Here is a 26,391-nt window from a genome sequence, read left to right as displayed (position 1 = left end):
GCTCTGTATTAGGGATGGTGCGAACCTCTGAGAGATTATGCTTCGTGTGTAACATACATATATAGAGTTTAAATAGCACGGTAATTCTTCAAATACAGTAGGCCTGTGTCTAAGCTGCTGCAAAAGCAAAACGGTATATACACGCAGGTTACTGCCGAACTCTCAAGAAAATGTCTATACTTTTTCGCGTTTAATTTGGTGAGAAATTTCACTTACGCTGCTAAACTTGTACGTGATGAACCGAAGCGAAAGAGACTATGAATCTGGCACCCCCCTATATGAGTTTAGAGCTCACAGTCGATTGCTGCGGGATTGATCGTCATTGTTTCACCATAACCACTCATCCCATTTATATTGTCATCTCAACGATAACCTAGCGATAGGAATTGCGAACCTGTGCCTGAATTAAACGGAGAATTGTCCGAATTACTGGGATTATTTTATCTTACCTTTGTTCCATTCTCGGGCATTTTGGCGGAATAAGCCTGTTGTCCGAGTTACCGGGTGTCCAAATAAAACGGATTCAACTATGCAATTGTATACGATCATTGATGACACTTCTCACAACGCTTCTATGGGATAAAATATTTTACGAATGATTTTAGTATACATATTGAAGTGAGATGACTTTAAAGAATGCAGTCAATTCTCCATCCACAGAGTAAGAAATAGTGTAATACAGCGTTCCTATCATTTTCCACAGCGATTAAATCATAGGACCTACATCACATAATTTACTATAGTTGGGACGCGACGGGCATGGTCAATTCATTTTGAAGCACAGTATTCCAATATATAAACCATCATATTATCTGGTCCTGACTTCATCGAATCATATTGCGTTCGGATTGCGAAACATCGTTATCTGAACATTTTCGATGTATGCCAGTACGCCACAGCAGACATGGGGTGATTACTTCATCAATGTAATCGATTGCGATTACGATTACTTCGGAATGACGCGATTACGATTACGATTACGATTACAGCAAAATCAGGAAGTAGTCGATTACGATCACGATTACATTGGAAAAGTAATCACGATTACTCACGATTACATTTATTTTGCATCTTAGAAGTTATAGTATTGGAAGACAATATATGGATCGCGCTGAAAAGGCCTGATGAGATAACGGACTTCCTTTAAAAAAGATACGTCATTTTCTTGTTACGTCATAATGTACCAATTGCCCATTTTTCTAAAGGACGATTTATCGCACCCAACGATTTACATTCTTGCCAGATCCATGACTGCTGCACCCCAAATTTCCCAATAGGGTGGGGAACGAGCACGAACGGTACTCAAAAGTATTTCGTAAACCAACATAACTTATAGAGTATTTTCGAGAGATTTAATTAAGTTGAAAATTATCTCTAGATAGCTTGATTTTGAAATGCATACGTCTCCCCTTCAAGAAAGAAAGCATACATAATTTATATAGTAGGGTAGCATTTAAAACAAATAGTTGTTTAAAACACTTTTTTGTAACATGTTTTAAACAGTGTTTTACACAGCGGCATTCAAAAAAACCTAAATTGTGTTTTTCAAGTTGTAAAATTATGCCATAAGTGTGTAAATACTTTCCAAAAAACATTTTGTATGAGCCTACGAACAATTACCACCCGATTTAGCCGACTTACATCGATATGGGATGGTTGGAATGCTCAAAATAGTCTGTTCTACAGTTATACTACAGATATTTCGTCAAAGGAACTATATTTACCCTATATATTTTCAATTGTCAATGCCAATCCATTATGGCAGTGGTTCTTAACCTTTTTCATATCGTTACCCCCAAGAAGAAAATGACGGGATGAAATTACCCCCTTTCCAAAAATAACAAATTACAGCTTGCACTCAATTAATTGTAAAACAACATAAAGTGACGTCATAATGTACACTGAAATGCCTGTTAAAAATATCAAGTCAATGGGAAGGCTGATGCTGTCTTTGTGTTAAATCCAGTGGTCAAATCTAGGCAAAGGGGAGGATAATAGACAGCATCTCATGTAATTGCCAATCGCAAACTTATTTCGATGTTTAGTTTTGATAGATACCATTGCAGAAAATCCTATATCACATCAATAAGTTGAAGGAAATTCAATCAGAAAGTTCGATGCCATTATGACGAAGATTGGTTATTTATTTTGAAGGCGAACCCAAAAGGTTCCAATATCTTTCCCTTGTTTCTTCGAAGGCATTTTGATGCTGTCAGACCTAATTTTTCTGACTAAACTAGACCACTACACTTTTCAATACTAACAACTATATTTCTACGATGTTGTTACTGTATTATAGGTGTAAAGCTGAACTTAGATGTCCCTTGTTGTCTTTCAATTTGCCGGCATGCGTGACAATATATGATCCGCACTACTGCAAAATAAATTGGACTTATCTAGCACTATACTAAGCTACATTCGACCCTGTCATTCATAATCACTAGTGGTTACTATGATATCACAGCAGGTATGGTGTTTTGAGTGAAACAAAATATATACAAGCTCGCAAAAATATATGTTAGCCTACATTCATATTTACGTTTGAAAATGTTTCACTGCAGCGTTACAATTTTATAAAAAATATCAATTTGAATGACCCCCCCCCCGCAAATTGGTAAATTACCCCTTAGGAGGTTATTTTCCCCAGGTTAAGAATCACTGCACTATGACGTCCCAAATGAATATTCGTGACGTAATGGCTTAAAAAAACATGTTTTAAACAAGGGCCTTGTTTCATACATGTTTGCTTTAAATTGCTTTTTGTTTTAAATGCAACCCTAATTTATAGCAATTTTAGGCATTTAGGTTCCAGTCAATATCGTGCCACGACACACTAAAAGACATATGCAGTTTCGACCAACACGCGACTTAACGAAGTGTGCTACTAAAGAAAGAACTAGGCCGAAACTTAGGGTATGTGTCCATTGTCAATAGCCGCGCTGGGTGGGCGTGACTAATAGTCCGATCCTTCCAATCTGAGCCCGCTATGCAGATGCCATCCGGGCACGCACAGAGCATTAAAGACACGGCAATTTGTGTGTGTGTCTCACAAAAGTTTTTCTTTCAGTCTGCTACGTTCGACATACAACAATATCTTTTGATTATGTAACAGACCGGAGGTCACGAATTAACAACATACATTAAAGCAGTGCTTTTCAACCTGTGTGACGGTTCGCACTGGTGCGAATGAAAAAAAATTCAGTGCGAATGACGAACGTGGTGCGAATGGTGCGAATGAAAAATCCGGATGAGTGCGAACGGCAAGCGTGGTGCGAATAGTGCGAATGAAAAATCCGGATGAGTGCGAATGAAAATTGTCCATGTTTTTCACTTTTTCCGACGTGGAATAATTCAAATAAACACGATATTAAGAACAGTGAGCCCGTAAATTTTGTCGTTTGGAAGCAATTCTAAAAACTTGTTGGTAGCTAGGCTTTTCTAGTTCACAAGTGAGTAAAGCTCCCAATGCGTGTATGTACTAGGGATGGTGTAAACCTCTGAAAGTTTCAGGTTCGTGTGAACGTGAGCCTTTTTGAAAGGTTCTGTGTGAACACGAACGTGAACCTCATGACGTCACGTGACGTCATATTGCTAATTTCAACCCCATATTTCAATTAGGTGATTGCCTATATTAATCTACTGTACAAGATACCGAGCGACGACTCGGGGCCACATAATAGCTCAGTACTTAAGTACATATTGACGTTTTAAACGTCGCCAAATGTATCAACTGAGGCAATCAAATGTTATAATAATCCCATAAAATCAGTGTCTTGCTTCGCTTTGCCAACAATTTCGACCTGATCGGACAACGTATTCGGCGTCTTACTATTGCCACATGGATATTGAGCAGAGTGTAAACTGGGTTTCTACACTTGCTACCGATATTACCCCATTAACAAGTTATTCAGCAGTATAGCCAACACCCCAGTCGCACAGATTTGGTTTTTATGATACAGTATACATATGTAGTCAAGATTGACCCCGTACGCCTGCTAGATTTTAAAATCAGATGACGATATCAATCTCATTGATTGGTTGAATAAGCAGGGTTGTAATGACTCGAGTCATGAATCGACTCGAGTCAGACTCGAGTCACGATTTTCGGATGACTCGACTCGACTCGAGTCATTTTCTCAAAATAGGGAAATGACTCGACTCGACTTGGACTCGAGTCATTGCGCATGACTCGAAGCAAGTCATTAACTCGAGATTCAGACGGCCAAGACCTACATTTAATTGTAATTTCGAAGCCAACACACTATTGGGATTTCGTTTGTTGGTACTGGTGCTTGAAAATGCGACCAGAAACTGCTAAAAGTGAGGAAAAGTGGGTTTAGGAAGACTTTAACTGGAAACTGAGCAGTCAACACAATGACTTGGACTCGGACTCGAGTCATAATACCATGACTGGGACTCGACCCTCTGATCGCTGACTTGGACTCGGACTTGACTCGGTGTGAATTGAAAATGACTCGACTTGACTCGAGTCAAAAATATAAAATGAGATTGACTTGTGACTCGGAGCCTTGTGACTTGGTTACAACCCTGTGAATAAGGATCATTCGCTGACAAAAAACAGCGGATTTCGCTCTTGATGCCATGTGATTGCGGGTCAAGCTCACAGCACAGAGACGCTAAATATGCACAAACGGAAAGCTGGATATTTCGAGCAAAATTTTGTAACAATATAAGTAAATCTTTTGAGATTGTCAAGGGCATGCTCGTTTAGTGTTGGATGTTTATGCTGCCAGCTCCATGAATAGAGTGGCCCGCAGTTGAAAGTCCAATAATTTCAACCAAAGATGTTATAATGAGATGAAAATAAGCCTAATTAGACTGTTGAACTTTATTACTCTTTATGCATAAGGATATGCAGGATACTGATAATTTGGCATTATTTCAGTCAGTTTTCCACTATTGTACGATTGACCTAAGAGCCATCCCGCAGTTGGCTACCCAGGCCGATATAACTGTGTGTTAATCATGAATCTTATGTTTGTAGGCCTAATAATTGTTCAAGGACGTGAAAGTGTTGGTTTTGACAACACAAGGATGCCGAACGTTGTTACGGAAAGATATGTTGATTTGTGTACTGTATAGATAAGAAGTGAATGAAGCCTAAGCTTATCCATAAACAACAGTCATCAATTACTCGGATTGTGTGGAATTGTATAGCAATGCATTCCTGATTTTAACGCCCACCGTACCATCCAATCATCTACCATTAGGGTTACCATATTTTTGAATCGGGAAAGGAGAACACTATTTCAAAATCTTCAAACACAGAATACCGGTGGAAAATCTTAAAAAGTGTTAAATTTTTAGCACTTCGTAGTCGGTTGACTAAAATAATAAAAAGGTCAACTTTCATCAGCTCCCAAAATACCCTCCGAAGCGTCACTTCGATGCTGATTTACGGCATCTCAGTCGAATTTTGCTATAAATTTGACCAAATTTCCGATAAAAAGTAGGACAAATCCCCCTAAAGGAGGACGTATGGTAACCCTATTTAACATACCTTAGTACGCGAAGCCTCTTTTCGAATGTTGTCAGAAAAATGAACCAAAGGTGCTAGTCGCAACATTGATGCTACGATTCAGGTACAGTTTCACTATTTTGTGCGTGCTAAATGCAAACACATTTACATCCCAATGACGTGGATTTAGTGGCAAAGTGATATTGTTGGAGGAGAATATTGTTCTTGGGTTCGCCCTCTAAGCTTCCAAGGAAATCACTGCACGATAACCCCGGAAAATCCAACGAACTTCTTGAGAACAATGGGCGTGCGATATCTGTGATTTTTCTACTGCAGTTATTTTAGTGCTTGATTAGTCAATAATACGATACGCTGAATGTAAAATAATGAAGCTCTGTACCTCCAAGAAGCTCTTCGAATACAAAAGTGATAAGTTTCTTCATTTTCTTTTCGTGTACTAAATTTCGGCTGACTGGTGCGAATGAAATTATTTTTCAAAAAAAAGTGCGAATGGAGCTCAAAAAGGTTGAAAAGCACTGCATTAAAGTAATGATAACAAGATACCAGACATTAAAATTATGATATAAGTTCCCCCAGCTCTACAGGTAAATCTCACCATCGGGTGCCGAGAGATGATTAAAAGTAATATAATGCAATTACCAATATTATTGACGAAATTCAGTGTTCAACTTTAAAATACTACCCTATGGGAGCCAAAGACCAACGTTTGGACTGGGGGACGAATTGCTGTTAGCTACAACCCACGCTAACATGGTATATAAGCCCATGGCTATGGCGGTGGGGCCCAATGATGAGTAAGAATTGTGAAATAACGATTGGCGCTCGTTTCAAGTAGAGTCATATGAGAATAAGATGCAGAGAACATAAGATTCTGTCTTCAACTTGTAGCAGATAATGTACTGCAAGCTGCCGTTACGAGAAACGAAAAAAACGGCTCGGTTATGATATATATCAGCAGCTGTTGATTTTTAATGCTTCGTTGTGGAAACCGTTATGTTTTATTTAACTAGTACAAAATTTCAAATCTTTGTCCGGTGTACGTACGTACTACATAGGCCTACTGCTCGCCAAGCAGCGACGGCAAACTGCGTTAACTATGCATAACCAAACATCAATACGCAAGTTACTATTTTAAACTAGGCAGAGTGGTGATTAATTATCCTGCTGCGAGGTAGTGGTGTGTGGAACGTGTTGATAACCTGATATATATCACGGTGGGTGTTCTTACAATCACACTAATGTACGTACAGTCGCACATCGAATATCTATTTACTGTGGATACCTCTTACGCAATGACGACCAAAGCTAATAGGCTACTTCTGACGTAATAATGAGCAGTGGCGATTGCAAATCAGACGTTTGGGCTATCACCAGGCCGTGTTATTTTTGGCATATGCCAAAACTGCCAAAAATAACTTATTTTTGGCATTTTTCGATTTTTATTTTTGGCAGTTTTGGCATCGTCCTCTAAATAGATAGTTTTAGCCTCGAATTAGTCACAAAAACGCTTTATTTGGGCTAGTTTGTCAAAAGACACCACAAAATGTGCAGCATCCACGCATAATCAGTGCCAACAAACAATAATAAGAAGAAAAAACCTAACGATTTCATAGGTTAATAATACCAAACGAAACCACAAAATGTGCAGTAGCCTATCCATCGGAATCGGTGCCAATAAGCAAAAAAATAAAGAAAAGCCTAACAAACACGCTCAACAGCTGATTGTTACAGAGCTTCAAAATCTTTGAAGGGCCGAACCGGCTTCCATTCATCATGAAAAGAGATCACTTCGCCAGTGCCATCGATCTCATCGCGGAAAGAATTTTCTTCCTGATCCTTTTCCAGGAGTTTCCTGTGTTGTCTCTCAACACATTCTATTTAGTAGCCCGACTATCATTTCTCCTTCAGTCTACCGATATATTTTCGGAGGACTTTTGTCACTTCAAGTGGCTTTAATATTGCCAACTCGCATGGAAGAGTCCTGGGAAGGTGAGCTTGTTTAAAAACATTGACGCAACAAGACTGTCTGGCAAAACGAGACTATCCAGCTCAGAAATAGCCAGACAGTTTGTTGCGTCACAATGTTCAACTCGATCACAATGCACAAATCGTGGTTGATTTGGGGGGTTCCAGTTCCATGAGCAGAATATAATTTATATTTCAATAATCAGTACTGCGGCAGCTTCTCATTGATACCCGTTTTATCAAATTTAGCGCTCAACAAGCCGGTCAAAAATGGTCGTAAAATTGCCTTTGGACAAATGGAAAGTATGACGTAAACCAAATGCAGTCAGCCGTTCAATTTCACTGTGCTTTCACCCCTAATGGGTGGGCTGGACCCAGATTAAGAAACCTGCCTTTCACAAACGCTCTTCTCGCTTGTAACGCAGTCCTGTTAACACAACACCATGAAAGAAATACACTATTTGGCAGGCTGTGTTATTTTTGGCATATGCCAAAAATTGCTTATTTTTGGCATTTTCAAATTTTTATTTTTGGCAGTTTTGGCATCTGGCACCTGAAATGCCAAAAATAACACGGCCTGGCTATCACGAAACTGGTATCCTTGTTTATGAATGTTCATTGTTCAGTTTATGTCATAGTCCTTGTACGAATAAAAAGTAATCGTTCTTTCACAGAGAAATCGATTAGATATTGGAAGTAGTCGATTACGATTACGATTACTTTGGAATTTTTTCGAATGTAATCGATTGCGATTACGATTACTCGAAAATGCTGTAATCGTCGTAATCGATTACGATTACTAATCGCGATTACCCCATGTCTGCGCCACAGGTCATGGCGTCTCAAATGTAATCCTCGCGATCCATCCAAGTAAGGCGAAATGGCTTACAGAAGACCGACTGGAATATATGGTAATATATTAGGTATTTGAATGGCATCGCGACAAAATTTGATTCATGGCCGACACGTATAGTTCGCAAGCGAGTTTGCAAAATCTCCGAATTGAATGTTGAATTGTTTCGTTGTAGGCTATTTAGTATGAAATCGGCAGATTGCGCGCCGTCCCGAACGAAATTAGTTACGTGATCACCAGTTTGAGAATCGCTGCTAAGTATAATTACTTTTAGCGATTGCGCATGTTATTTTTCATCCTCTATTTGATGATCAGGCGAATCATGTTCTTCGGTAATTTGTTTGCTATTGAAATGCTGTCCTTTATTTGTGTGTTGTTTTCTAACGAAAAACTCTAATTATCCGATTTCTTTCGATTTGATTGTTTGAATACTGTTTAACTTGGGATATTTATTTGTGCTATATATTGCTCCCGTCAATCTCTTCTCGTTCTTTTTCCATCTATAATTGCACGAGCAGGCACTATTGTGAAAATCACGCTATACATTAGCATTGCTCATCTTTGTATTTCTATCAACGAAATCCCAAGTCTATATTATTCTTCGATTGTGGCTGTTAAGTTGGATTAGGTGGAATACCAGATTGATACGCGACGTTTACCGAGTCCAAAAGCAGGTTTTAGCTGAGCAGACAAGATTCGACGCCCGATACATGCTCAGTTGGTCACTCATTAGCATTGGAGTGACGCGTCTAAACAGGACCCATACAGATATTCAAAAAACTTCATAGTACATATATTTCTTGGGACATTTTTTAAATATAATTTTGTATATGACACTTTTATGCTTAATTATGCCACTCGTCCACGTAGATAGATACCGCAAGATCTACAAAGGAGTTCATAGTCGTTTTATGATCGCGACCACAAACTTTGATTTGAAAATACTTCGCGACCCACCTCTAAAGTTGTCGTGCTGATTACTGAAACAAGCTCAGCACATTCGCCCAAACATACTTCCGGCCCACGTGGGACGCTGGCGATTATGTACGCAGTAATAGCAGTTATGTAGGGTTGCCATACGTCCTCTTTAAAGAGGATATCTGGTCTTTCTTCAGTAAATAGAAAGTGTCCTTGGAGGACTCCAAAATGTCCTCTTTTTCGGGAATTTCTCATTATTTTCTATAAAAAGTATTTAAATGAGGTCGAAAACTCGACCCCGACGCAGCGAACGTCACAGAGTTGGCAAGACAAACCACGAAAAATACGGCGCGACAGGTATTTCGGTAGAAGATATGGACAAGATGACCTGTTTTTAGTCAACACAGTACTATTGACTCTATTGGTCGAATTTTTTTCAAAATCACCAGTTTTCTTTTCCGGTATACTAGAGCTTCTAGAATTTATGAAACTTGACCCCTTTTTTGGATCTCAAAATGTGGTAAGCCTAAATTATGCAACCATGAACTCGTCACCCTTCGTGTATCAAGACTAAGGCAAAGTATATTAGTCTTTTAGGACGACTTTTATCTGTCTTCAATCGAAGTAAAGTCAAGTGAAATCCTGCGAAACACAGATAACTATATCTATGAGTTATTAGGGTGCGTCGAGCGTGTGTGTATGTACGTATACTAGAGTGGGGAATGGACCGGAACCGGACTAGATATCTGGCCGGATTTATTTTTCATTTTTGGCTGGAGTCGGACCGGAGCCGGATTCGTACTTTTTTACGACCAGAATTGCATGCTATTGAAGCCATTGATGATCATGACTGTTGTAACTACCAACCACCCTCCAGTAGCCGTCAATACAACCCTGTGTTCAGAACAAACCTGTGAGTTTTTCTTTTCATGTTTCTTTTGTTGCAATATTATATGATATATTATATATATTATATATCATATATTATGTTTTGTATACTACACCCGTACCGTATGATCAGGAAATTTGTCGACCCAGCCTGCACCAATGTATAGTGTTAACACTGATAGAACAGCCGGGTCATTGGTATAGTCATCCTGAAAGGAGAAATTCACATCTTATTGTTTCTATTCAATTTTCAATTTTCAATTCAATTCAATTTTCTTGGTGATGGCCAGTCACCATGTATATGTAATTGGTAGGTGATGACCAGGGCCATTTTTATATGACCTTAAAAATCAATAACATGACTTTATTTTTTGGAAAATATGACTTTATATGACTTTATGTCAAAATCATATATTTTTACATGCGAACAACGTCTCTCACGGAACTAAAGAGTAAAACATACGCAACATAACAGTAATACACATCCATTTTATATTTTAAACCACTGTTGCAGGGTTGTGGAGTTGGTAAATTTTACTCCCTAGGTTGGGAGCCCCTGATCTAAAATGTCAAAACCACGATTATCATGTGATATAATGAATAATGATATATAGGCCTACATCACATTATAGTAATTTTTTCCTTTAAATATGTGTTCCGCTCCGTTCTCATTTGCAAGTGAAGTCCAGATAACTCGAATATTTGCTTATATGGTATCGCTTATAGGCTAAACAACACTTTCACAATCTGGGATTTTCCCAGAAGGAAATTATACCAGAGGGACATCAAAGCTAAAGAGTATATACATATGATGTAGTCTAATATGTACATTATACATTGTACAAATACATTGTATTATAAGTACACGCTTGGAACGAGGGTGTCTCATTCGTCTTTTTGCGACATTGTTATACATTGAAGTGATCACAAGTTGGTTAATTTATATTTCGGAGGAATCTTATCTACGTGTTTAGTGAGCAATTTAAAACAAGTCATACCTGGTTATTGGCAATAAGACCATTATCGTCGCTTTGCAAAGTTTGTTCTTAGTCCGATTCTTTTCAACATATATTCAATCGTTCACATCGAATATCACAGAAGGTGATATGGATGGCAATTCATCCGGCGATGATGGATCTCGTCCGGGAACTTCAACTGTGCCACTGGGAAATGAAGGTTTGTTTAAAGTTCAATGTCGAATTCATCCACTAAATATATATATGAGATTTAGCTTTCATCTGCATGGTGTTGGGTGAAATATCTAATCCTGTTACATGTTTTTGTATACTGCTTCATATATAAGTTCAAGGCAAATATTATTTTGGATTGTGCGTGTGATTAATATAGAAATGAAAACTTTTGGTATTCCGTTTCGATCAGCAAGTGATTCAAATCCGATTATCGAAATGTTTGGCGTTGTACAATGACACGATAACGATCGTGGGGGCGCACGGGCTAAATTAACTCAGATATGGGAATGGTGACAGTTATACTGTGGAGTCTGTACAGGCGTCTCAGAAACGCGGTTCGCCACGGCTGGCTACGACTTTGAAACTCATGTGTGTAATGAATATCTCTAGGAAGTCTGACAGCAGACAAAAATATTCATCTTTCACTACAACATAATACTTCCTGGGTACCAGTATCCCGCAAGGCTCAGCTAAAGTGTTGTTGAAGATTAGCTTCAAGGTCTCAATATTGGTTTCTCTGAATTCAAAATGAGTTTTTGTGAACATGCGATAAAATTAGCGATGGATACAGTCCAGAGCAGTGAGCTGGTAACCGTAATCGTAGCGTTTCGCTTCCATATAAGTATCATACATCTTTATATACGGTATGTGATGCAAGTGCGTCTGTTCCCCAGCAGTTGGGAACCCCTGGAAGTGACCGTAAAGATATTGATACGATATTGTCAATCACAGCGCGATATTTATTGCAACACGATACCACATTCTCGGTTTAAAATGAAACGTATGTGGAAATACAGCTTGATTGTATCTTTAGTGGGTCATGATGAGGTGATGTCTTGCATAATTTTTACCGTTTCATGTCTAATGACTACTGGTGCTGTACTTTCAGCATGCCCATTTTCTGTATACTGACCGCAGGCTATTACTGGAACTGACATAATTTATTGCTCGTATACATCTCTATTTTCAACGGTGATGATAGGATTTAAATGTGCCTGATGTCATCAGTGTACCCCATGTACTAACACGTGGGTATCCAACAGGCTGCCCTCAAGGTCACATTTTGCGGCCGCGGCCTGATTTGAGATTTCGGAAGAACGTTTAGTAAAGCATTTGTAACGCTAAAATTGATTTCGGTTCAAAAATAATGTTGTTGTTGCTCAAAATAAGATATTCGGTTGTGCCCAAGATCACAATTTCTCACTAGCTGATACGAATTCGGCGATGGTAATCGCGTTCCAGGAAAGTAGAATTAACCGATATGATATGCAATGGCGCATACACTGCTAAGACCGAGACGCTTAGACAACAACTTGCGGCTACCCCACAAGATCCAGCTTTACGACGTGATATAGTTTTCCAGCACGTACCGTGTCTAGCTAACCCCTATATCGACGCTGAAAAGTATTGTCAGGTATCGAGCGCAACTAAGAGCTCGAAATAAAATGAAAGTGATGATTGTAAAAGAGATTCTCGTTATATTTGTATTTCTTTAATGATATATTATTTAGTGTGGTAACTATGGCTATGCGCGTCGTCCATGTTAGAGACAATAGCGTTGTACTGCTGTAGTTTTAAAATGTGCCTATGGATAAACCTCCAACACGCTGTCCAATGAATAAAACTATATTTAATATTACTCAAGGCCAATTAAAACAGTAGCATTCGTAGACTATATCAACTAACTTCTAAGCGATATTAACAGCTTATAAAATCCTTATTTTTATTAGATTCGAATGTCTACATTACGATTTTTTCACAATGCCAAGTTAACTTCCCGACTCTAGAAACATTTAAACTATATCACTTTCATGTGTTTTGTCCGTGTTCGCAAACGAATGAATTCGTCCGTCGATTTATGTGCATTATGTAGGTAATATTCCTAACAGTATAACTTTGAGCTTGGATCGAATTGTCATTAGGCCTATGTGTCACAATTTGGATTATTATATCTTCCAGTTATTGTAGGTAGGGCATTTTAGAACAATTGGGTATTCATTTGCCGCCCGTTTTCTTTTGAACCCACCAGATGCGAACCAAAGATTAGTTATGACAGCAACATTTACACGTTTATAAATATATAAGGCGGAGATTTCTGAATATTTCCAGGCTCGTTGTATTACGCTTCGAATCGAGTCGAGTATTCTAGTATCATGCATAATGACGACACAAACAGATGTGCTATGTCAAAGCTCTAATATGTACCTTTAATGTCATTACAAAGAACATAATGCCTGTTATCCGTCACCTAAAAGATACATTGCTGTTTTTTCGACAATACCGATTTCATTGCCTTTCTTGACAATGTTGTGCGATGATCATGGCGTCGAAAATGGTACTATATTTCCGGTAACGTTCGTAGCTTTGTGTTATGTCTCGTATGCTGCGACACGGACAATCAAGGTTTCAAGGCTTACTTAGTGGAAAATAGTATCAAAACTATAATTCTCGTCTGTAAATTAACTTTCGGTTGCGAGGAGCTTATAATTTCAGTGCTCGAAAAAATCAACTTTTACTACTCGACTAGAATCATTAAAATTAATACTCGATGATTCAGATTCGAGTACTCGAATCATTGTGCCCAGCCCTAGTCGCCAGTGAACATTTCGTATATCGGTCCCATATCTGCCTCATATACTGCTGCATATAGAATAAGTCAAACTTTCCTCGGAGTTGTAAAGTCATTGTTGGCGGTACTGCATATTACGCAATTAATTTTTCAAAAGCAGCAAACTCTGCAGCACATAATCACGTATTTGTGGTATTCCATCGTCACTAACCTAAATTGGTGTAAGTTAAGATTCTGAGTATTTACAGCACGGGCGTCCTCTATTTTTGGAAACACATGTCACCGTGATGTAGCCAACCAACCTGCTTGAAGAAAAATAAAATTACATTTTCGTGTCTCTTGCAGTGTTGGTTGAAAGAGATCTGTTACTCCGGGGTAGCCTACACATTGGTTTAAACGAAATGAATTTGGTATAATAGGCCTATATCGCGCGTGTCGTCCAATATTATTCGTGGTCATGGTGTTTTTCGACCATCATGTTCATTTACAGTTGGCATGATTCCATATCTGCCGGCACGGCGTGGGGTGGCTTGAGATGGCATAGAGAGTCAGTTTGGACAGAGAGCAAGACTACTGATTAGTAGGGAAACTTTTTTTTACCTTAAAAACGGAAAATATTGATCTTGAAAAACTTAATTTTGACCAAATGTTGACCCAACGTATGCAAAGTAGGTGTTTTCCAACATTATGTTAGAATTGTACTACTTATAATCATTTCTGGTTCGAACTATCTGTCCTTACGAAGTAGTTCGGTCTGAAAAAACTTTTTTGACTCAAAAACTGACAGATTTTATCTTGAAAAAAAAACGTGATTTTAACGAAATCTGGCCCCATGAAGAATTCCAGTATATAGTAACATCACGTACGTCTGTGGTAGAAATATTTAAAATCTGGTATATAGTATAGGCTACAACAACGAAAGATACTGCCCTACATTCTCGGGTAGAAAGTGTCTCTTCTTACTAAGTAGCTGGATAAGAATGGAGAAATAACGTTCAACAGTAGCAGTTGTTGGCTGACAACACTGAAGTCGAGCGTGCATTCACTGCTAGTGACACACCGTGTTGCTTCATTCTGACAATGGTGTCTATATGTATACATCACAATATTTCATATTACCCTTCTTGATACAAGAACCATGCAATGGGGTGGCGAGATAGCGCAGTGGAATAATCCACAGCTGCAACACCGATGGGATGCGGGCTCGAGTCCGAGTGAGGTCGACTCCAGAATTCCTACCTAAGTGTTGGAGGTTTATCTAGGCGATTACCAGTGAACCCGGCCCTCGGCGAACACGGCCCTCGGTGAAGCCGGCCCTCGGGAAATTTTGTATTCACGGATTGAGTAAGCGGGGGAGATAACGCGACGCTCACATATCAAGCACGCGTGGTCTACTTGTTTTTTTTTGTGGTATTCATGGTGAGGACCTCGGTGAATTCGGCCCTCGAACAATTTTGAATTAAAAATGCATTTAATGTGATATATGATTCTCAGGCAGGGAACAATCACGTGCCATGGTAGATCTCCCAGTGCGAGAGCCTGATATCGAAGAATCTAAACGCATGTTAACGGTTCACCGTGATTGGTTGCCAGGGCACTTGGAGTTTGATTAGCTCCTCCTCGCCATCTCATTCGTGTAAACGGTGTCTTATAAAAGCCTAAAAGTGGGCCGCACTACAAATCGGCAGCTACGGAATAAAAATGAAGAAAATTGGCCTGGTGTTAATGACCATAGTAGTCGACGAACACCATTAATACCACAAACAAACAAACCGTGCAATGCCTACGCAATCTTGCTTCAGTTAGGATTTTGCGGTACGTTGAGCTTGTCACCAGCATGTGTACCTGTTTGTTTTATTTGAATGTATATGATTGACAATGAGCAGACAATGCGCCGTCTACAACGGTAGACCTACAAAGTAAGCTACAAGCTGTGAAATGTCAAATATCAGCTTCCCGACAGTGCAAATTCAGTGCAAAAAAATTTTGACTTGGTTTACAATTTTGAGCTAATTTTGACTCTTTTTGACGTGTAAAAAAAGCCCTATACTGATTAGAGATGGAAATGTGTGGGCGTGTTCAAGGTTGGATATCAAGTAGTAGTGTGAAATATAGTATCAGTTGTAGGTAGCTGGCCTTGTATTTGGAGGCTCGCGTACGGATGCGGGCGCGGATGTTGAATTATTTGTTGAAAATTGATTCGGTCACAGTCTGGTAATTCACGATGCTCATGCGAGCATTCTAGGGAGTGGTGACACCCGTGAGAAGTCCTTTCTCCCCTGTAAATAACAAAGCGTCTGGTTTGTGCACTTTGGGTTTGTGTGGAGTTAAGTTGCTGTGTCTATGTATTATGTATCGTGAGGGTTTGGTAGGTCGTTTGAATCCGTCTGAGTTTTGCGTGCATCGCCTATTTTCTGATATTTTTTTCGTGTGAACCCATTCATATAGACTTGAATTGTGCTGGTGGCAATGATCAGGATCTCACCACGATTTCAACGATGTTCCAGTTAGCTCGTATGGTGAGACTAACCAGAGACGCTATACAGTATTTCTATGTCGGCAGATCATCAACGTCCTGTTGAGTAGGCCTACCCCGTATTATCAACATTCCATACCTGTTTTAGGAGTCCATCCTAGTACATCAGGACTCCATCTACAACAACGAGACAATTCTCCTTGGGGTTGTATAAAAGAAGCTGTGACGGGTGGAGCGTCGATGGGTCTCAAGGAACATGTCCTCAGCATTTTAAATGACAATCGGTACGTGTATCATGCAATGCATATTATTGCACATCCATTGACATTTCTAGTAGAATGATATGTCCTAAGCTTTTGTGGAATTTGCTGGTATTGCAAACGCAATGTGTAGCCTATTGTATTGTTGAGAATTCATGTCAGCCACCTATTCAAACCAACGTTCGATAGAATACTCGCACACGGAACGTTATACGTAATGTAGAATATATGGTTAATTAGTAGGACTCTATTATCGCAACACGTTTATCCGCAGGTAACGGGATTCGTAAAAATTTCTGTTGGGCGGATTGAATGCAGTTATAAACCCCATTCAAACAGTTAGTCATAAGCTGGTACATTTATATTCTCCCTTTGCTGTATTCGTGATGCGGTAGGGGGTCTGCATAGGCCAGGGGTCTCCAACACGCGGCCCGCGGGCCGCATGCGGCCCGCGAGGTCATATTGTGCGGCCCGCGACCTGATTTGAGATTTAGGAAGAATGCTAAGAACACCATTTTGAAATGACGAAATTGACTTCCGTTCAACATGTTGTTGTTTTTGTTGTTTCCAAATAAGCTATTCTCCGTTGCCCAACATCATTATCCGTCACTATTATAGCTAAAATGGCTGTGGCGATGGTAACAGCATTATTCCATCGAGGGAGAATCAGCTGATATGTATGAGCTGTTTATTGCCTTGACGTGCAATGGCCCAAACACTGACGAGACCGAGACGCTTAGAAAACGACTTAGGGCAGTGGTTCTTAAGCTAGGGGCGCGTCCCCCTTATGGGAGCGTGAAAGCCTCTGACGGAGCCACGGAGTTGCACCCAGCTGAGTTTTTTCGCGCATCGCGCGATTTACCTCATTTTCGTAGTTGTTGCTCTGTGTATAGTCCGGAATTCGTATTATAGAACTCTCATCAACAGTCATACCCTTCCGTGCCGTCAAACTATTCGTTGGGATTGCTAGCATTCTGGTTGCATTTTGTGGTATGACTATACGGGGGGGGGGGAGGGCGCGAATATTTTCAGTATCACAAATGGAGGATGTCCAACCACTTGCTTGGGGCTTCTTAGCTTCTTAACAATTTCAAGCTTTATGTGGAGATGGTCTTTCAGCAAGAACCGTGTCTTGCTGACCCCAATATCGTTTCCTTATAGTTGCTGAAAAGCGTTTGCAGGTATCCTGCATAGCTCAGAGTTCAAAATAAAATAAAATTGATGATAATGATTTTTTGTTATATTTGTATTCCTTCAATAAACTATTACTTCTTTAGGGTCACTATGCTGTTATTAGGTAGCACATAGTAGTGCATGAATGCTGCGGTAGAGTTTTAGAGCATGGTTGCTTATTTATATCGATATCGAGTTCATGCGGCCCGCGGCCGCTCCGAAATTTGAAAAGTGGCCCGCGATCCGTTTTGAGTTGGCGACCCCTGGCATAGGCGTTGTGAGAAACACATGATATGTAGCTGAAACGAATTCCATTCACGTCCACTGAAGAGTTCGTACTGTCTCATGGTCTCAACTTTTGTTTACCACCTACTACCATAAAAAGTGAAGAGGTATTCGCAGAATTTGAAGTGTTAATGGCTCAACTATATCATCGCAAGGCGAACTCCGCTGATAATTTGCCTGCCCTCAAAGCAAGATTGAGTGATTTGGCACATGCCTATTGTGGATATCCTATTGATTCGGAAAAATTTTTAATGACGAAGGAATGTTTTCGTGCAATAAAAGCATTGCGACAGAATCCAGACATTCACATTGGCAAACCGGATAAGGGCTCTGGGGTTATAATCCTAAACAAACGGGATTACATAATCAAAATGGAAGCAATCTTGGGTGACCAATCAAAATTCAAGACACTTGGTCCCGCTGCTGAATTCGATAACATCGCCAAGATCGAAAGACGGATACAGCGCCGACTATTCAGCCTCAAGAAAAACGGCTCCATATCACCTGAGGTCTATGCCTCTATCAGACCGGTCGGTGCACAGAGGCCACGTATGTACGGACTGCCAAAAACTCATAAAACCAATGTGCCCGCTCGACCAATTCTTTCTATGATTAGATCGGCGCAACACAAGCTCGCGAAGTGGCTTATCGATGTTTTGGAACCAGTCCGTTCCATGTATGATTCGTATTGCGTCGCTGATTCGTTTACATTCGCGCACGAGATGAAAACCACCGACCTTCCAAACCCGAATATATTTCTCGGTTCTTATGATATCGTTAGCCTCTTCACGAACGTGCCGCTGAAGGAGACCATTGATATCTGTGCGGACGCGCTATATGGCGGTAGTGATTTAGCACCACCTTCCTTCTCGCGTAAAGTGTTCGTTGAACTTCTTAATACGGCTACTTGCTCTGCTGAGTTTAGTTTTAACGATACCATCTACATGCAAACCGACGGTGTAGCTATGGGTAGCCCTCTTGGCCCGATTTTAGCCAATATATTTGTGGGATTCCATGAAAACAGACTTTTCGCCGCAGATGAAACCAAGCCTCCATTCATGTACCGTCGCTATGTCGACGACACCTTCGTTATCTGTCAAAATGAGACGGAGTTCGATGATTTCTTTGTTAACTTGAATTCTCTACACTCGTCTTTAAAATTCACATTTGAAAAAGAGCGTGCTAACTCGTTACCATTCTTAGACGTTCTGGTGGAAAAACGGGGTATTAGCTTTGTCACTTCGGTTTACCGGAAGCCAACGTTTACAGGGCATTACATACGCTGGAATTCTTTTAGCCCGAATCGCCGTAAACTAAATTTGATTGGCACGTTGGTGCACAGAGCCTTGATGATTTGTTCGGATGTAAAATTAAACGCGGAGCTAGAATATATCCGCAAAATTCTAATCGATAACGGCTACCCCTAACACATCATCAATAGTTCTGTGGACAGAAAACTCAGTAATTTCAATCCCAACAAATCACAAAACACGAACACACGGTCTGAGGAAAATGTATATATACATTTGCCGTGGCTGGGCCCCATCTCTTCCCGGTTTGAAAAACAATTGATTTCTGTTGTAAATCGCTGTTACGATAACGTAAAAACTAATGTTGTGTTTACCACCAAACAATTGCATCCTGCAACGCGCAAAGATGTTCTTCCTGCTTTTCAACAAAGCAATATAGTCTATGATTTCAAGTGCCACTGTGATTGTCGGTACGTGGGAAGAACAACTCAGCGCTTGCAGGAACGCATCAAACAACATGTCCCCAGCGTTATTAGATCACGCATATTGGACTCTCGCGAAGACGCAGCCGTAACTGATCTCTGAATACTAGAACGTAATCAGGCCATGGCTATGAGCTCTGCCATCGGCACGCATTTGGCTGAGAATGCAACTTGCGCTAAAAACTATCGCGATGAAAGATTTTCGATATTAGGTAGAGGCCTCACTAATTTCCGTCTGTCTGCACTGGAATCGACTTATATTAAAATCCACCGACCGCGCTTGTGTCAGCAGAGGAATATTTGGTGAATCTAAAAATTGTCCACTAGCTGCGCTCGCGGTTTGCCTGTATTTCATGTTGTTTGTTTCTATGACGTCATAATTGGTTGTATGCAATGTAGCTAGATGCATGTTTTCAATACAATATCCATTGTAGAATAATATTTATAAACTCGAAGACTTTTCGGGTGCCTCTTTTCAAGAGTTATCGGCACACTAAAGGGATTTAAACAGATTTAAAAGCAATACCAAAAGGGCAAAGTATGACGCAGCAATCAAAATCACAAACCATGAAATTCGCATTGTACCAATGGCAACAATAACAAACTATGAAGTATACGGACTTATGGTACTATAGTAGCAGCACAATTTGTAAATAAACAATTACACGCACGGAACAACACGCACTAATGAGAAATTTGTAGGTTATAGAGGAAATCTTTTTGTCTGCATAAAATAGGTTTGCTCAACTGAATAATAGTAGACTCCAACATTTTTAAATGAAACACAGACCTACCACGCGTGTTTCATTTAAAAGTTTGTTATTGTTGCTATTGGTACAATGCGAATTTCATGGTTTGTGATTTTGATTGTTGCGTCATACTTTGCCTTTTTGGTTTTGCTTTTAAATCTGTTTAAATCCCTTTAGTATGCCGATAACTCTTGAAAAGAGGCACCCGGAAAGTCTTCGAGTTAATAAATATTATTCTACAATGGATATTGTATTGAAAGCTATATTCAAGTTCTGTCCACGAACCAGCTATTTAGATCCATGTTTTTGAAATTCTCCATTTGCTGACGATTGCACTTGAAAAAAGTCAGCTCGAAAAGCTTCGCGGTCAACACTGGTCCACAAATTTCGATTTTTTTTTTATTGATTGATTAAGGCCGAATCCGATTCTGTGCTCCGAATTTCTCCACCACGTCTGATTTTTTCGTTATGTATTTTTCTCATTTTCATACATTATTCAAATTTCGGCTTTCGTTAGTGACATTACGGTGAGCGTACAACAGCAACAGATAAAATATTGTTATTGAAATCATCTGCAATGATGAAACATGGGTTGTTGTAGAACAGCATAACTGAATTTTCGGTGAACTTGAATCCAGTGGTTCTCTATCTTATTTCGATCAGGAACTCTTTTCGACCCATAAATTTATACGCGCATGCAACTATTTTTAGTCGGTAGCAGTTATCATCTTGATATACCCCTTTTCGTTTAAAGATTGTGATTAGTATCACCGTACCTTATTTAGTTCCCTACGTTATCTATCTTCATACATCAATGCATTTTATGACAACATACTGCTCTTTCGTAAAACGTAAAAGTTTCCAAAAAATAAACATTGTATTGTTGGTAGGCTTACCATACGTCCTCTTTTAAGAGGATTTGTCCTCTTTTTTGACTTTTTTGAAAGTGTCCTCGGAGGACGCCCTTTTGTCCTCTTTTTTGAGATTTTGTCCTCTTTCTTGAAAATTTAGGTCAGATATAGAGGAAATTGCGAGTGATATGCCGCAAATTAGCGCAGAAGTGAAGCTCCGGCGGGTATTTCGGAGGAAAAGCGGTGTTTTTGAGCTCTGAGCGGAAGTGATGACCTTTTTTTTTTTTTTAGTCATCCACCTGGCAATGTAGAGTAAAAAACGTTATTTTGAGATCTGAGCGGAAGTGAAGACCTTTTTTTTTTCAGTCAACCGACCGCAAAGTGGGTAAAATTCACCGGTTTTTGAGAATTCTACTCCGGTTTTGTATCTTGCAAATTTCTGAAAAAGTGTCCTCTTTTTGCATTTTCAAAATATGGTAAGCCTAATTGTTGGTATATTTTGTAGAAGAGAAATGTTGACTCCGGTACATGTCCGAAATAAATGTGGCCTTTAAGAATGTTTTTAAACATAAAATAAAACAGGATGTCTTCTTCTCCAACGATAAAAGTGATTATTATCATAACTTCAAAGAATTCATCATCATTAATCTCCGCCTGTACTTATCATGTGAATTCTTCTTCTCCTATTTCCATATATACTGTCATATTTGATCGGAATCGGATTTCTGAACAGTTTTTCTTTTGGTTAATTGTTATGATATAAAGGGCTTCTTTTCTATTGTCTATTATAGACAATCAGGTGTATGGAGACTGCTTACTAACAGATCCACGCGAAACCTGAAGTGCGCGTTCACTTCACAATAGAAATGAATATCCATCGGTTCTAGGACAGTCGATCCGTCTCGGCATGGGTCATTCTGTGGCCTCCAGTGGTTCACAACCTTTTTCGACTCATCGCCCCCTTTTAAAGCTTCTTACCGATCATCGCCCCCCCCCCCAAATATCGGGAACCGAAAAATGGGCATGCAAGCTGTAATTACCGGCGAGTTGACTTAAAAAATTGGCGATCCTATTCAAGTAGCACAAGTACCGCCTTCCATTTCCATTCAATTACAAATAGAAGTAGTCATTTCTATGAAAACGATTTCCAGCCAGTAAATATTTAAGTATATTTGGTCGAGGGAGGGTGGTCGCATACTTTCAACAGTCTGTAGGAGGTGGCTACACACCAAATCGCAAGATGTATCGTTGCAGCTAACGCAAAATGTAGTTTCACGCAGTTATCGTGATTCAGAGGCTATTTCATACGTTTCATGTCACAATTTAACTCATGATAGTGGTGCAATATTATCCCTGAACTACTTTCTAGTTTCTACTTCACATAAGCCAAATACAGAATACTGCTCAGGTAGTAGAGCTCAGTAGTAGATGAGGAAGTAGTTGTAAAACATTAACACTTCAGTAAGTACTGCAAGTAGCTAAAATCTACTTGACTATCTCGAAAAAGTAGAAGCATTCAACATATATAATATCTCAAAAACGTGATGTGATAGAGCAAAAATAACGTCAGATTTGTAATCAGATCCCCAAAATTAGGTGTAGTTGACCCAAAGAAGTCCTGGCGCAAAATTCGTGCAGACCAGTAATGATCTTCAGCAGCTAGTTGAGAATTGTATATTGTATATCAACAATCGTATCACAAAATAGGACGTGACCAGCATGAAATGAGATCTCAAATGAGAGGGCGTTCAATGTACGGAGCCGACTTACCACATAAGAAAGCGCCGGCGATCGAGGTATTATAATGGTGATGCGTCCGGCTTCTTGATCGATCACCAGCCGGGTCAGACCAAAGACTCGAAAACTGGTATGGTATCCCCGGCTATCCTGCTAGGTGCTCCGCAGCATCCACGGATAGCACGTAGGAAAAAACTAGCGGTGAAGACTAGGTGACATCACGGTCGTATCGCATCTTCGTCGTCAAGACATCACGATGGTGCAGGCGAAACAATTACCCACTTCTCTCTCTCTCTCTCTGGATATGAATAAATTATTATTGCATCAACTAAGGCTCACAATTTATGGAAAATTTATACCGAGAGTTCTTGAATTGAGGTCAAACGATTAGTCTTAGAGGGTCCGTGAGAGGAGGGCGATGTTGAATGACAACATCAAGAAACTAAAAAACTGCAAAACAATGAATTCGTGGGGGATAGCTTTGAAACTGGCGATATTTTTTCGTGTCATTAGGAATCTTTTCTAACATCAAATAGCATAAATAGAGATTGGGCTAAAGTGATGACTTTTTGCTTTATTTTAGTCACCAGCTTCCGAAATTTTGGCGGTACACGCAACCGCCCACAAAACTGGAACGGCTCCGCGTTCAAAAACGCTTAAGAACCCCTTAATTGGAACAACTGCGATTATAATTTATGTAGCAGTGCGATCGCATATATTTGCAGTATACTTTGATCCCCGTAATTATGTGGCTAATGAAAAATGACTCAGCATTGCATCGCAAGCCACTTGAAATCGTCCGAAGGGCCGTACGTGGCCCGCGGGCCGCCATATAAAATACATATGAATATACAAATCTCTGTCCTTACACAACGACAAAACAATATGACTCCGACTATATATAACCTGAAAATAAAAATAGATTATAGCACGATAAATGACATCTGTATTTTGACGATTTTAATATTCGTTCACATCAAACGCAGGAAGTGGACCGAACATGAATTCAGGCAGGAAGAACGACAGGAACCCGAGAAAAAGGAAGGTCGTCTCATACGAATTGCAACGCGTGTAGCAAAATTTCTCACTTTCATTGTAACTTTTGGTGGGGTCATCGCCGGTGGCCTCACAGTGAAAGTAATTTTGAAGGCAACATGATATCTGACAGTGAAAATATACGAACACATATTTTATTGCAGAGCACTATCCTGATACTAGCCAACGCATACACCCAAAACTATTCCTCAAGCTACTGTACCAGCGATCGTTACACACCAGTGCCAGGATCCAACTACGAGCGTTACACGGTGATGTTGATCCTCATGACGTGCCTCTGCTTCCCAGACGCGATCGCAATATTGTATGCTACGTGGCGATTGATAAAAAAGACTGGAGAATGTGCTCTCCCTTCGGTGAGGGAAACTTTAGGGAAACTTTCTCTTGCGTAGATTCAAGAAATCAAACTATCTACAATAAAAATTCTTTCGCTCGAAAAATTCCCAATATCGAAATGTGGTTTCGTTACTTGGCTGCATTACAACCGGGTCTACGCACCGTTCCATGTGCATAATAACGGTGTCGGTTGGACAGTGTAGGGGTGGCCACAGCTCACACTGAAATCTAACAAAAACTAAGATATGTCCGTTATCGTTGTATTATAGTGATCTTCGAAAATTTTGCTTGAAATGCACGGCTATTCCGGTTTCGAATAACAGAACGGCTCGACACCGTAACCTCTACGACCTTATTGCCACGGAAATCGGTCAGAGTGAGATTACGAGCTTAAATTCCCATCCACCAATAGATCAATGTCATATCAAACAACAGTTAACATAGCTTAAACTCCAATCCAAATCGTGAAACTGGACACTCTTCTGGACAAACGGGACCAGGAACGCAATATCTAATAATGATATGAATATGCAGTCTGGGTACAGAAAGGTATGAAGCGTGAAACACTTCATTGTATGCAATTCTACACTACACGCATGGATCTATGTAAGGCAAGGGTCGTCGAACCCCGGCACGCGAGATGATTTTTCACGGTCTACCAAATGATTTAACGCACACAAGATATTATAACCATGTTTTTGCAAAAAGTGAAACATAGGTTTTTCAAATGCACAAAGCTCGTAGGCGACCCCAAATTATTTCGTAAATCAACATAAATAGAGTCTTTGAGAAAAGATTTTAGTCATCTATGAAATTTTGTCGTGCTTCGTGATTATAATGTGGGAACCTTCCGGAAATATGTAGATATAGAGAAAATATTTTTTTTAAATGCATAATGTACAGAAATGAGTTCCCCCGTATTAGCAATTTTGAGAGAATACGGCGACGTACTATCGTATAAATACGTTCGGACGCTTTAGTGCAACCTGCGGGGCGCGATTATAGTAGGCTATATTAGCCGGCATTTTGGCGCTGGGCAGTGGGCATTTTCACGCCAAGAGACACGACCTAGACATAACGTTTCGGAAGCATGCGACCATACGACTTCGTGCGGCGTGTGCGCTGTCAAAATGATTGGCGGCGATAATGAATATCATAACCGCTGTATGTTGGTCAAACCGTTCGGCATTGATATGCCCACATTGCCCGGTTGTCCACTGTGGAGGCTTTGAATAGTAGATGCACCCTACCTTGAGCCCCACGTATCAAATGACACCCACCGAGGGAAATAATAAGCCCCATGTGGAAATGCGCATTTAGGATAGGGTTACAATATTTTGATGAGGCAAATTCCGGACGCTCTTTAGCGTTCACTAGCGGACTTTAAAATGAGGGACGATACATTGTCCGTCAAAATGACGTCACATTAGCAAAGCTTCGCCTATCGACAAGAGGCGGACACGGTCCGAATCAGGAACCACTATAATGTTACGTCGGTTCATTTACATGGTTGTGTGTTGCAGCCAGGACCGAAAACAACATTTTTCAGCCCACTCCCATCGAAATAAACACTGATCCATATGGATCTGCTTCTGGGGGCTTATTATATACATCTGGTTTATATATGCATCTGGTCGTTAAATTTTGTGAATGGAATCCGTCTATAATATGGATTCTTGCATATATTACAAAAATTTTTGATACCCTCTCCGCGCACATGAACATAGTTAGCGGTAAAGCTGGTGGAGGATTATAACTTCGAAAATGCAGGGAACGTAATTACATATCGTAAAGTTATGTCGTGTCACACGGATAAGACTATCTATGAGCCTAAATGCCAGTCCACGCCAGTA

General features: G+C 39.9%; 1 protein-coding gene and 1 long non-coding RNA gene across 2 annotated transcripts; one reads left to right on the top strand and one right to left on the bottom strand.

Annotated features, from left to right (window-relative positions):
- Nucleotides 1-8,294: 8,294 nt before the first annotated feature.
- On the bottom strand, nucleotides 8,295-14,725 carry LOC145450485 (uncharacterized). Its single transcript, XR_013918495.1, has 3 exons — nucleotides 14,095-14,725; nucleotides 11,123-11,287; nucleotides 8,295-10,333 (listed from the first exon to the last, which is right to left on the bottom strand). It is a non-coding gene; the product is annotated as an uncharacterized LOC145450485 (long non-coding RNA).
- Nucleotides 11,168-24,745, top strand: LOC145450483 (uncharacterized). Its single transcript, XM_080329003.1, has 4 exons — nucleotides 11,168-11,300; nucleotides 16,508-16,643; nucleotides 24,133-24,283; nucleotides 24,346-24,745. Exons 1-4 carry the CDS (start codon nucleotides 11,231-11,233, stop codon nucleotides 24,592-24,594), a joined length of 606 nt encoding a protein of 201 aa, XP_080185129.1. The 5' UTR covers nucleotides 11,168-11,230; the 3' UTR covers nucleotides 24,595-24,745.
- Nucleotides 24,746-26,391: the final 1,646 nt, after the last annotated feature.

The sequence above is a fragment of the Botryllus schlosseri genome, chromosome 11 (genome assembly GCF_051294905.1).
Source record: "Botryllus schlosseri isolate E-star chromosome 11, Bs_hap1, whole genome shotgun sequence".
Taxonomy (NCBI): Eukaryota; Metazoa; Chordata; class Ascidiacea; order Stolidobranchia; family Styelidae; genus Botryllus; species Botryllus schlosseri.
This window is presented reverse-complemented; position numbering and strand designations above follow the sequence as displayed.

What these genes read in the sequence shown, in the direction of transcription:
- LOC145450483 (XM_080329003.1), top strand. Translation starts at nt 11,231, where the DNA reads ATGGATGGCAATTCATCCGGCGATGATGGATCTCGTCCGGGAACTTCA. An exon ending in TGTGCCACTGGGAAATGAAG is followed by an intron (nt 11,301 to 16,507) that starts GTTTGTTTAAAG and finishes TACCTGTTTTAG; the next exon opens with GAGTCCATCCTAGTACATCA. An exon ending in CCGGTGGCCTCACAGTGAAA is followed by an intron (nt 24,284 to 24,345) that starts GTAATTTTGAAG and finishes ATTTTATTGCAG; the next exon opens with AGCACTATCCTGATACTAGC.